The sequence below is a fragment of the Sminthopsis crassicaudata genome, chromosome 3, assembly GCF_048593235.1.
Source record: "Sminthopsis crassicaudata isolate SCR6 chromosome 3, ASM4859323v1, whole genome shotgun sequence".
Taxonomy (NCBI): Eukaryota; Metazoa; Chordata; class Mammalia; order Dasyuromorphia; family Dasyuridae; genus Sminthopsis; species Sminthopsis crassicaudata.
Genome location: NC_133619.1, coordinates 16766738 through 16779970, shown reverse-complemented (window position 1 = coordinate 16779970; position 13233 = coordinate 16766738). Strand labels below are relative to the sequence as shown.

General features: G+C 39.5%; 1 protein-coding gene across 1 annotated transcript in view; it reads right to left on the bottom strand.

Annotated features, from left to right (window-relative positions):
* SCHIP1 (schwannomin interacting protein 1) overlaps nucleotides 1-9666 on the bottom strand; it is a 768598-nt gene extending 758932 nt beyond the window's left edge. Inside the window, exon 1 of the mRNA XM_074298086.1 lies at nucleotides 9520-9666. Within this exon, the coding sequence (XP_074154187.1) occupies nucleotides 9520-9528 (9 nt within the window). The 5' untranslated portion in view covers nucleotides 9529-9666. The remainder of the gene's footprint in view (nucleotides 1-9519) is intronic.
* Between the last annotated feature and the right edge of the window lie 3567 nt (nucleotides 9667-13233).

Here is a 13233-nt window from a genome sequence, read left to right as displayed (position 1 = left end):
ACACGTACAGAGGTACTAGGGCAAAATATTCCCCAGATTTCCAGACACATTCACTTTATCAGCTATTTTTGCTCAACTATTTTCCTTCCTTACAAATAATGCTTCAATTTCTGGGTGGGAGAGTGGGGAAAGGAAAATAATTCCACAAATGACCTTAATGTGTGTGTTGTGTATGGATACGTGTGTGTAGTTACACACACACTTATTTCTTTAAGGGAGAATATACACACACACATATGTATATGCTGAGACCAAACTCTACAGAAAGGCTTCTTTACTTTTTTTGTGCCTCCCTTTTGAGACCCAGGATTCCCCCAGGTAAGAAATTATCTTTTGCCTTTTTTATATCCACAGTGCCTGGCAGAAGGCAAGTACTTATTTTTAAGCAATTGTTGTTCTCAAGTCTTGTCTGACTCTTGGTGACCCATTTCTTGGCAGAGTTATTATAGTGGTTTGCTATTAACTTCTCCAGCTCATTTTACAGATAAGGAAACTGAGGCAAACAGATTGCTCAAGGTCACACAGCTACTTAATAACTGAGGCTGGAAGATGACTCTTTCTGACTCCAGCAGGCCTGGCACTCTACCCACTGTGCCACCTAGCACCTGGGAAGTATTTAATACATTTGTTAACTTGATTTTGCCAATCTGACAAAACCTATGAATCACTTCTCAGAAAAATGTTTTTAAATGCATGAAATAAAATCTATTGGAGTACAAAGAAAAACTAACATATTGAAATATGGATAGATAGATAATTTTTTTAAAAAAAGCCAGGATGTCAGAGTATAGTCTGAGAGTCCCTGTCACAGGTTTCCATCCAGGCGCAAATCAAAAGCTAACCAATAGCCAATTTTCAAGAGGAAACCATTCTTACATTCCCAATCTCCCAAATTTGGTCTGTATAAAAAAGCACTTAATAAATTCTGAGCTGCTCCATAAATGTGAGGTGCTCCTATTTTCTTCTATCGTTTGTGTGTCTGAGGGTGGAACTAGCTCTTATTCATCTTCCCCCTCACCTAGCTCCATCACCTTTGGCCATCACCTTCCAAGAATCTGTTACATCCTGAGTGCCCGTGTGCTAAAGAATGAACTAGATATATGAAAATCTAAACCCATGGTCTCATGGGTAGCTTTTTCTTTTGTTTTGCTATTTTTTTTGGTTTTGGTTTTGTGTTTTTGTAAAGCTTTGCAACATAATGTGAACATCCAAATTCCGAATGCCCACCACTCCAAATTCAGTCAGAGACAGGTAGCTTTTTTAGCCCATGTCATTGTGGCTATTTTTAGCTCAGCTACTCAGGGATGGGATAGTTTGAATCCTTTGAAGAAGCAGCAGGATTGTTTCTGGACCTCCCAAGAAGAGGCAGAATGGTGTCTCACATCACTTTGTCCTATTTCAAGCCCTGTTTAAACAACACTTGCAACCTGGCAAGAATCAATCTCTTTTTCCCCCTGAATACTTTATAGAGATCAATTAGTCAATCAAGAAACTGCACTATACTTAGCATTGTGCTAGGACACTGTGGGAAATATAAGCAAAATATTAGCATTTCTTGCTTTCAAAAGTTTTTAACTTATTTAGAGAGATAACCCTAATGCAAATGGGAAAAATTAAGTAATAATAATTATTATTATTATAGAGTTTGGGGGTGAAAGACTTTTTTGGAGAGTTTTGGAGAAAGGACCTCTGCTGCTGTCCAATTTAACCCCATAGGAATCCTTCTTTCAACCCACTCAACAAGTGGCTATTCAACTTCTGCTTGGAAGCCTGCCAACTCTCAAGGCAACCCACTGGGCTTGGGGGCAGTTCTATGAGGGAGAAAGTTGTTTTTTTTTCCCCTGACTTTAAACCTTAATTACAGCTTCCTACATCCTGCTCTTGGTTCTGTTTTCTTGGGCCAACAGAACAAACCCAATTTCTCTCCCACTGGCAGCTCTCCAAAGACTTAAAATGTTTGTCTTGAGTTTTCATTCCCCAGGTTAAACATTCACAGTCCCTCCAAACAATACTCTGGCTTGGATTCGAAGCAGCTAGAGACCATAATAAAAAGAGCAATGAACCTGTCATCAAGAAGACCCAAGTTCAAAGCTGGTCTCAGACACTTACTAGCTATGGGACCCTGGGCAACCTGCGTTAATGTCTGTCTGCCATCTGCTAAAGAAAATAAGAATAATAATAACGGCACCTGCTTTACAGGGTTGTGAGAACCAAATGTGAGCGTTGTAAAATTCTTTGAAACCTTCAAGCATTCTAAACAGGCTAACTACTGTTATACTAACTCTTTACCAACCTAATCACCTTTCCCTGGTTGCTCTCTAGCTTATTAATTAACACTATTCCTGAATTGTGATATTTAGAATTTAATAAGATATACCCAATATGAATTTAATAGGGCAACAGTAAAAACAAAAAAAAGACATAGAGGAGCAATATGATATAGCTGATTTTGGCGTGGAGAAAATTTGCATTGTAGTCTCACTTCTAACACTTACTGTGTATATGACGTTGACTGAGTCATTTGACTTCTCATGGTCCCTACATGATTCTGTCAAGTGCAGAGCAATTGCAAGTGTGTGTTTGTGGAGGGGATGTCCTCACCTGGGAGATCTCTGGACCAATGAAGTTAGACTGCCAGTGCAACAGATCGATTCTAGATATATAGACAGAAATAAATAAGGTCTAAGTTGATGGTTCAAAGTCCAAGTGCCAAGGTGTGTTAGCTTTAAAAGAGGTAGAATGGGGTAAAATAGGCACTGGCCATGGAATTGGGGTACTGAGGTTGGATTCTGGCTTTGTCTCTTCCCACCCAAGAGAAATTGGACAAATTGGGTCATCCGTCTGGGTCCTTGCCAGTGAAACAAGGGATTTGGACCACATGATTCTCAAGTTGCCATCCTGTACTATCAAGTCGGAACTAAACGCTGCCTGGATCTGGATCTGCTGAAATTGATCTCATCTGCTTCTTCCATCACTTTGTCCCCAGTCAATGCTGGATCCATACAAGTGCTGACTAAATATTTGATGACTGATTGGTTAGTTGGTTGGATTTGCTCTCATCTAATATAGATCCCCTTCTAGAGTCCCTGAGTTTGGTGGCTTCAGTACTGCCAGGTGTTGACCATCCAAGAATCTAGGATAAGACATAACTTTCCCTGATGTTTATTTCATGTATGATGTGGAAATAGTAATAGTAATAGCTAATATTCACAAAACACTTCAAAGTTTTCAATATAGTTTGTGTATGTTAATTCTCAGAGCAAACTTGTGAGATGGTTGCTATTATTATCCCCATTTTACAGATGGTAACCAGAGGCAAATAGAGGTTAAGTGATTGGCTCAGATCACATAGCAAAACATTGCCTGAGGCAGGATTAAAACTCAGGCCTTCCTTAATTCAAGTCCAGATAGAAATCTGGATCCAGATCTTATCCAGGATAAGGGATAAAGATCCCTTAGGTTACTAATTTGCCTTCTCTAGACCTCAGTTTCCCTACCTGTAAAATTAAATAATAGGTAAGATGATCTCTAAGTTCACTAATGAATCTGGGGTTGAGGATCCAATGTCTCAGGTTCCTACTCCCATCTCTTCCTCTGGCATATTTAGGTCTGGATTTATGTCCACTAGCTCCAAACAAGCTATTCCATAATTCATGATAGTTTAGTCTTGAGACCAGCTGGTCAATGGTCAGTTGTCTGCCCCGAGGCCTAGCTTTGCTCAGGATAATTTAACTACTGGGTCATTCAGCACTGGGGAGCTGGCCTGCACAGCTAAAACACAGCAAGGGCCCTCAGGGAGAGGATTCTGAGAAGAAGCTAGGAGGGGGGAGAACAAGAAACGGGCAAGGTTTGGGTTGGACCAATGGAACATCAAGGAACAACTGAAAACAAAGTAAAGCAGAGGTGAGAGACAGGGCTGAAGAGGCAGATCTGGGGAAGAAAGGAACCTTTTTTGGCTATATATGTGTGTGTGTGTGTGTGTGTGTGTGTGTGTATTATATATCTATATCTATGTATATATATACACACACATATATATATATAAACATTCACACACACACACACACACATATATAGGTTCATAAATGTAAAGGAATACAGAGTGAGAAATTTTTTGTGCATTTTTCCATGGAATTTTCTGAAGTGGATAATTATTAGGCTAATCAAGTTTAATTGAAACATTTTAAAATTACATCGGTGCATTCCTTAACCACTTTTCTCATTATTCTCCAATTTGGCCCCACTTCTCTAGCTAAAATAATCCAGCTTAAAGTCTCCCCACCCACAAGTGCTGCTCCATCCACCTCTCCATCACCCATCAGTCTCTCACCGGCCTTTGCAAGGGACCTTAGACATAAAAAAATAAACCTGGCTGTGCTGGAAGGTAGACACGGCTTAACCTGGTGCAATTTATGGTTATCTATTTATTGCCTTCTGATCTTGGCCGATTTACTTCTATTTTCTGGTTCTCCGTGTGCTCATCTATAAAACAGGAGGATTGAATTAAATGTTCTCTAAGATTCCATTCAGTTCTGAATCCTAAAAAAAAGGATCCAAATCTCCAATACTGCCTCCAAATTGAGCACTTGCAGAAAGCCTTCTGTAACTAATGCATCTAACCTTGATGACTTCTCTGCACTCATCTCAAGCACACATCAGTTCAGTCACAAACACTTATTAAGCGCCTACTGTTCACCAGCACTGTGCTAAGTTCTAGAGGAAAACATTTATTGAGTATCTACTATATGGCAGGTGCTTTTTAAAAAGCACTTTGTAAATCTCACTTAATCCTCACAATTCCAAGGGGCAGGGGCTTTAGATCCCCATTTTACAGCTGAGGAAAATGAGGTAGACACGGATTGTGTGACTTGTCCAGGGTCACACAGCTTGTAAGTGTTTTGGGCTGGATTTCATCGCAGGTATTCCTGATTCCAAGCCCTATGATCTATCTACTGTGCCACTTAGCTGCTTCTGGGGATATGAGAGACAGATAAATAGACAGAGGTAGAGAAAGACAGAGACAGAGAGAAAGACAGAGACAAGAGTCAGAAAGACAGAGAAAGACAGAGACAAGAGTCAGAAAGACAGAGACAGAGGCAGAAATATAGACACACAGAGACAGACAGAAAGAAAGACAAAAAAAGAGAGAGACACAGAGATAAAGAGAAAGACAGAAAGAGAGAGAGAGGCAAAGGGACAGAGACACAAATACATAAAGATGAAGAGAGACAGAGGAAGTCCCTGCCCTCAAGGAACTTATATTCCAAAAGACTAAGCAAGGATACACCATTTTGTACCTAACAGGTACAAATACAGTGTCAGGAAGAGCTACCCATTTGGGGGCTCCAAAGTACTTTCAATAATGCTTCTGGCCCCACTGACTCAATCTCTCTCCCCTTTGACCAATAAGAACATACCACATGAATTCACATCATGGTGAGAACGAGAACAACTTATTTAAAACAGAAAGCATCACAATCTCCGGAAGCCTCCAAAGACAAATAGCATAAAACACGTCAGACACTATCACTGTCCCGAGGCCACCTGGTTGCATCCTCCAAATGACCAGTGCTCAGCTAACCAGAGCCAGGAGTCTGCAGTAACTTGTCCCCTCCACCCCTGGTCTAAGTTGATAGGCACAGGACTGACCAACAATGATGTCCAAAAGGGTGCTGGGTCTTACCATTCAGTGAGTGAGGTCTCTGTCCTACTTGCATAATCCTGCAGGTACAGCATGGCACCTAGAAGAAGGAGGCTCAAGAACCATGTGCTTACATCAGGCTGGGATCAGCAAAAATGAAAGAATCCTGCCATGGCAGCTCTGAATCACCCCTCCGGGCTACCACTGACAGGAACCAAAATTACCAATCACAGAAATTCTCCCCGTGGGACCCAACAAGGCTGACAAACACCTGGCCCCAGCGGTCATTCCTCTTTCTCCCCATTTATATCTTCATCTTCTGGCCCTATATCTTAATGTTAGACTTTCTACCTTCATCTCCCCCATGATTTTGCACCATCCAAGTCCTTGACATGTGTCCTAAGGTTGTACCAGAGGCTTCTTCTAGAAAAGAGCTCACAGTACCCAGGGAGCTCTCTCAACTGACCCACTATGTGCCTTACACTTAGGTCATTTCATGCATGTAGATTATGTCCCCGAGAAACTAAGTTTTTCAAAAGCAAAGAACCATCTTCCCTATTTCCTAAAACCCAACTCAAGAATCAGAAGAATTAGCCTAAATCCCACCTCTGCAACTCGCTGCCTGTGTGATCCTCAGGAAGTCATTTGACCTCCATGGCCCTCAGTTTCTTCATCTGTAAAATGAAGTGACTGGAATAGGTAACCCCCTCCTGTCCCCTCCACTTCTGCAGCTCTCCTACGTTCAGCCCGCCTAAACCCTTTTGTGCAATGTTCTGCCCCAGTGGGTGCTCAGTAAATGCTTATTGGATAAATGGTCTCCTCACATTGATATATGTTCAGTCTGCATGGTGTATTTCTCTACCTCAGCCTATGAGATTTAAAAAATGAAATATTTGGGAAGACATCCTCAGGCACAAGAAAAAGTATCATATCTGATCTGTCTAAGCATCAGTCATGTCATGGAGAAACTCTCACATGGGGTGAAAGAGGCTGATTGCAATAATTTCAGACATTATGTATAATAAAAGCTATGTTTTATATGGGTCTGCATGTATTATGAATACATATGTGTGTATATATATGAGCATACATATATATGTGTGTGTGTATACACACACACACACACACACACACACACACACACACACACGTATTTTAAGCTGACAGAAAAACCTCCATTAGAGACATATGGCAAAAAGATCATCCTTTTCCCTCTAGAGAATTCTCACAAAATACCCTATAAAATGGCACTACACTATATTTCCTGTGACAAAACAGGTAGGAGCTTAAGAAAATAGGAATTTTTTTGTCCGTGTTGTTAGCATCAAATAAAACAATCAACTTTTAAAGTCGCACACTCACTCACAGATTTGACAATCTGGGCTAATGCTGCTTAAAAGTCCTGCCCCATTTGATACCTTCACTGTGCATTAATATTGTCAAATGTGTCATTAAGCCTTCAAATGCTCCTCTTTCACAACACCATAAACTCTCCTTCGAGCAAATCTGCTCTGTCTCACCATCACAGCACGTATTTTAGAATATTGGGAAAGAGTGAGATCTAAAATTAAGATGTTATACAGAGAAATTCAAGGATGTCATGTTAATATCTTGCACCAGATTATAATGGCTACTAATGGCGCATACCACTCCAAAGAACCCTCTCTGCATTTGAAGTATCTTTACCTTTGGATAGTTCTAAATTTGAAAACAGGTTTTTAAGTTTAAAGTTAGCTGGGTAATAAAACAAAGTTTATGACATTTTTAAGCATTCATAATCACTTCCTTTTTAACCATCCAGCCACAGAAAGGAGAAATAGCCAAACTTTTAACTTCAAAAATAAGCCTGAACCCCAAAGCATGAATTTGTACTGGTGCTGATCAATTTTTATATGCTTGCTAATTTTCTTAGTCAAAAAGGAATTGGAAACTAATGGATTGTTTTATTAGCAGTAACACAAAGTCGATATCATTCACCTTGACTACATTCATACCTATTTCTTAAATAGAGAATGTCCCCAAAAGTATTAGTGCAGTGTTAAGCTTTTTAATTTTTTTAAATTTATATTAAGGAACTACTACGTTGATAAAATATCTAATATTAATATCATCTGCATGATTTTTGAAAGTTAATACTGGAAGCTCTCAATCAGCAAGCATTTATTAAATCCACACTCTGTCCCCAGGATTGGGCTCGGCACTGTCCTGTGAGAATCAGAGTCTTTTACACACACACACACACACACACACACACACACACACACACTATGGACACACAGAATATTTGGTGAACTCCATCTAAAATCGACCATTTTAACTGTCTCAGAAGCCCACTGCCCATGAGTTCATTGTAGTGCTCCTTTTACTGTTCTTTAGATGGTTATGATACTTCATCATCTTCATGATAATTAGTGACCATCAATCTCCCAGGAAACTAGTGGGACACGATATTAAAGAGACATCATTTGCTATTAATAAGAAATGAATAGAATGTAAAAGTAGACAGGGTATTTCTATTACACAAAGATGAGAAGTCATAAAAATCAAAAGAAACCTGCTGTGGCTTATTTTTTTTGCCCACTAGCACACAGCTCACTATGTTCCCAAGCACTCAGCCATTCCAGGTTTGAACATGTTTTAATCTGTAAGAGAAGTCTTTTAAATAGAGTGTAGTGTGTCCACGGAGCATCTCTCTGGCTGAAGGAATCATAACCTCATTGAAGTCTGAAATAGACTGGACCACTAAATCATTACTCTCCACCGCTAACGACGCCAAGTCCCAAGGATGTAAATCTCCCTAAATGAGAAAAGGGATGCTGGATTTGATTATTAATTGCTAAGCATTCTCTTAATTTTAGCCCTCGGTAGCGCCCGGGGGAGATGTGATTTAGTAAGCCCACATTTTCACAGGACCTTCCGAGTTCAATAAACACATGCACACCCTATATGTACAGAGTTTGATGTGATTGCTACGTGTCAGAAAATGTAGAGAGACCCAGCTACAGGCAATCTACCCTGATGTACTTATTATTCAAGGACTAGTATTTAGAATACCTACACTGCCTGCTGAACACTGCAGCTCAAAATCCCTATGGGCTTACTCTGAACCATAACCACATTTTTTTTTCCCTTCAGTGATTACTGAGTTAAAAAAGAAGCGGGGAAGGCTGAGGAGAAATTCTCTAGCAGCAAAAAGCATAACTCTTCTGCCACATTTTGAAACAAAACCCTATTTTTCCCACCCAGGAAGAAGAGAAGAAGGGCTGTTTTTATGTTTGTTATTTTAATAGGTGTGTCAAACATTAGGGATGTGTAAAACTGGGCTGGGTGGGAGGGGAATGATGCCTTTGCTCCTCACTGTTAATTTATAAAATGCTTGCCAATCTGGATGGTGAATACTGTATCTATACATAAAAGTATTATCTCATGAACATTGCTTCAGTATAATCTGCCTGGGCACACACAGGTTTACATAGAGACAGACAGACAGACAGATAAGATAGACAGACAGACAGGATAGATAGATACATAGACAAGATAGATAGATAGATAAATACATAGACAAGATAGATAGATAGATAAATACATAGACAAGATAGATAGATAGATAGATAGATAGATAGATAGATAGATAGATAGATAGATAAAGACAGACAGATAGATGGACCACCTATATGTACACAGGTATTTACAAAGATAGAAATATACACAGTCACAAAATCCTGGACTGGCAATTAACACCACCCTATGCTCTAGCCTCTCTAAATCTTTTAAAATTCACTTTATTCCAAATATAGCCAGTAAAAACAAAAACAAGCCAGCAGACAGCTCTATATATGAACCACAAAGTAGCTTATTTAGAAAATTCAATACATTACCAGACGCATCTTGAAGTTTCTGGAGCACGGGCAGGTAAAAGGAGCCTGTGAATCTGCTGTCGGTCCTGGTATTCCGTAATCTCCCAGAGACCGATGTGAGTGTCGGGGAATATCTGGCGAGTGTGAGGCTGAAAATCCTTTTGAGTTGAGCTTACTCTAGGCATCAGAAAGCCTCAAAGAGGGAGGGAGAAAAAACCCAGCAACCCACAGACAGCTAGATGAGAAACTTCTGGCACCTCTCCAGCTCAGGAATGAATTCTCTGTAATTTGGAGATGGATAGTGATGGAAATGAAAGGAAACCTCGATTTCCAGAAGAATTGGATCATGCCTTAGTGGCCACGCAGAAACGTGCAGGTAGCGGTCTCTCGGCTCATTTTAAAAACAGTCATCAAGAACAATACTGAACGGGGAGAAAAATTAACTGGCATCCTTTTTTTCAAAAGGGAAGGTTACTCTAGTTAGCTCTCCAAGACGAATGTGGAAACTTCCAATGCTTCACTCCAACAGTTACACATTTTATTAATCCCAGCACGGAGGTAAACTGGAAAATCTAATTCCTTTTATGTAGAAAATGGGATTTATTGCTTCTTTTATAATGCACTTCAGACATATAAATATATGGATTTATTTATGGGGTTTTGGTTGCTTACGTAAAATTACCCCTGTAGAGCTCAGATAAAATGCTCAAAAAGCTAATTCACAGCTTTTCGAGCAAGTGGGGAGGGGTGCATTTAGTACTCAGGAGCTGAACGCAGTCCAAATATTTAAACTGAGAGCTGGAAGCAAAATCGGATGTAAAGGAAGAGACCTGAACAATTGACACATGAGAAATATGGTTTCACACGTGGATATTGAGTGTGCAGGTGGGTACAGTCTAAAAGTACATAAATAATTAAGGCTAGGAAGAAAACAGCTTTAGCAAATTAAGTTTTTAGAACAACAGCTGAGACTCTGGGGGTAAGTTTGCAAAAAGGTTAATGATTTATGGAAACAGCCCAGAGTACTTCACAATGAATACCTAAGAATATCTAAAAATCGAATTTGCCCAGCCATGCCCCCCATCTCCAATGGTAGAACACTGTGTCAGGTGCCATCCAATATGGGAAATCCTTTTTTTAATCACAGTTCAGCACATAAGTTTTCCACCAATGAACCTAAATGAAAAGTCTTGGAGGAGAAGGGAGGGACCACCACCAACAAAAAAACCAAACTATTACCCAGTAATCAGCCTTATCATAGACCTAGAAACATGCAGGATCTTAGAAATCCAACCATCCAACTCCTCTGTACCACCCCTCCACAAAATATATGCTCCCTGAAATCACAGACTCTTCATTTTTCATTTTAGTATCTCCTGCACTCAAGCATCATGTCTGGTAAAGGTCCAATCAGTTCAATTATGTCAAACTCTTTGTGATCCCATTTAGAATATTTTGGTTTGGTTTGGAGCAAAGATACCAAAGCAGTTTGACATTTTCTTCTCTAGATCATTTTACAGATAAAGAAACTGAGGCAGTTATGTGATCTGCTCAGAGGTCACACAACTACTAAGGATGCATTTAAGGTCTTCCTGACTCCGGGTCCCTTGTGTCTGTGTCTGTGTCTGAGTGTCTGTCTCTCTCTCTCTCTCTTTCTCTCTCTCTCTCTCTCTCTCTCTCTCTCTCTCTCTCTCTCTCTCTCTCTCTCTCTCTCTCTCTCATTAAGGAAGGGAGGGAATAGACATCAGAGAGTCTCTTTCAATCCTCCATTTAAAGTGGGGATCCAGGAAACCATCTAATCATTTTCTACTTGGCTATAGGATTTCATCTATCCTGCCTCCCACCACCCCTTCTTTTATATATGGTCTTCTCCCAAGAAATTGTAATAGGGAAAGGATTGTCTTTTGTGTTTTTTTTTTTGTGTCCCCAGTGCTTAACATAGTACCCGGCATGTAGCAAGATTAATAAATATTTATCGACTTTATTATTGAATGAATTGACAGATAAAAAGACTAGTTTGCCCAAAGTAAGATCCATCATCATAAATCCATAACTGGAACCTCCCCTAGAGTTCATCTTGTCCAGGAACTCTTAACCTGTGATCTGTGAACTTGTTTTTAAAGCTATTTTGAGAATTGAATATCAATACAATGTTTCTTTTGTAATCCTATGATTTTATTTTGTTCATTTAAGATTATTTGGAGAAGGGATCCATAGACTTCATCAGAATGACTGTCCATGAGACAAAAGATAGACTAAGAACCCCTAAACTATCCCAACGTTCCCCTTTTGAGGATATCTATAGAAAAGGAAAGGGAATTATTGTCCAAGGTCACACAGGTTATAAGTGATAGTCGAGATTGAACCCAAATGATCTAGCTCCAGATCTGACACCCGTTCTATTCCAATATGTATCTTTAGCAGATGTCTGGTTCCATCTTACAGGGGAGAAAAGTAAATTTCAGGGAACTTGTGATTTCCCCATGATTTATTAAAGTTTCAGAGGCAGCTTGAAACAGATATTTCTGGCTCCATATTAGATGAAATCTTTATACAAATGAGTAAAGCTGATGACTATTTTTTTTCTGGTCCCTTTCTAGTCTAATCCCCTTATGCTATTCTATCCAGCATTTTTTTGGCCTTTGGGGCTGAATGTGGCTAATCTTCAGGGTATAATCCACAACTGATGACTTCCTGAGCTGGGAGGGTGGGGTCAAAATCACGCTCCATTGGGAACCTTCCAACCATTGCCCTATCTCATATTTACCTACCATGAAATTCATCTCCCTGGAGCCATTTCTCCATCTGAAAAATGAAGACCATAGTCCTTGTACCACATACCTTAGAAGGGAATGACAAACAAATTGGATGACTCCAGCATCCTCCTGTGCAAAACTATTTTCCATGATAGGGAATAATGTTCCAAGGTTCTGGTTCCACATTTCGTTCTAGAGGATTGTACTCCATATTTAGTGTAGTGTGTTCATACATACATACATACATATATACATATATGATAGAGAGATGGAGGGATGGATAGACAGATGATAAACATGTGTACCCACATACAGACATATATTAATATTGTGTGCATGTATGTGTGCACATATATACATGAAAATTAACAATACCTTACTACATCAGAACACGAAATCCATTTGTGTTGGCTCAGCAATTGAAAAGCCGATAAGAAAAAGAGGAAGAAATAGATTCTCAATGGCAACCCTAACAAGAGGGAAGGAGATGAGCCTGGCCAGAAGCCAAGAACCATGACAACATTTAGCTAGGTACAAATGACATATATGGCATAACCCTAACGCCACCAAGTGCTTGGAAGTGTCAAATAATTCAAGATCCAAAGTAAATATCAAGTAACAGAGCAATAAAGTGCTTTTTCATCTACTCTACTACATCTTTAAGGATAGCTGGACATATCCATGAGTCCTGCAATTGGATTCTACTATATGTGTTGTCTCCCTTAATTAGAATGTGAGCTCCTAGAAAGTACAAGATATTTTGCTTTTCCATTTGTATTCCCAGAACTTGTATTTCCCCATGACTTATTAAAGTTTCAGAGGCAGCTTGAAACAGATATTTCTGGCTCCATATTAGATGAAATCTTCATACAAATGTGCTGGCACCTAGATAACACTTAATACACGCTTTTTGATTGATCCATTCATATACACAAAACAAGAAGAAACATTTTCCTTATTGTATTCTGACAGAATGATC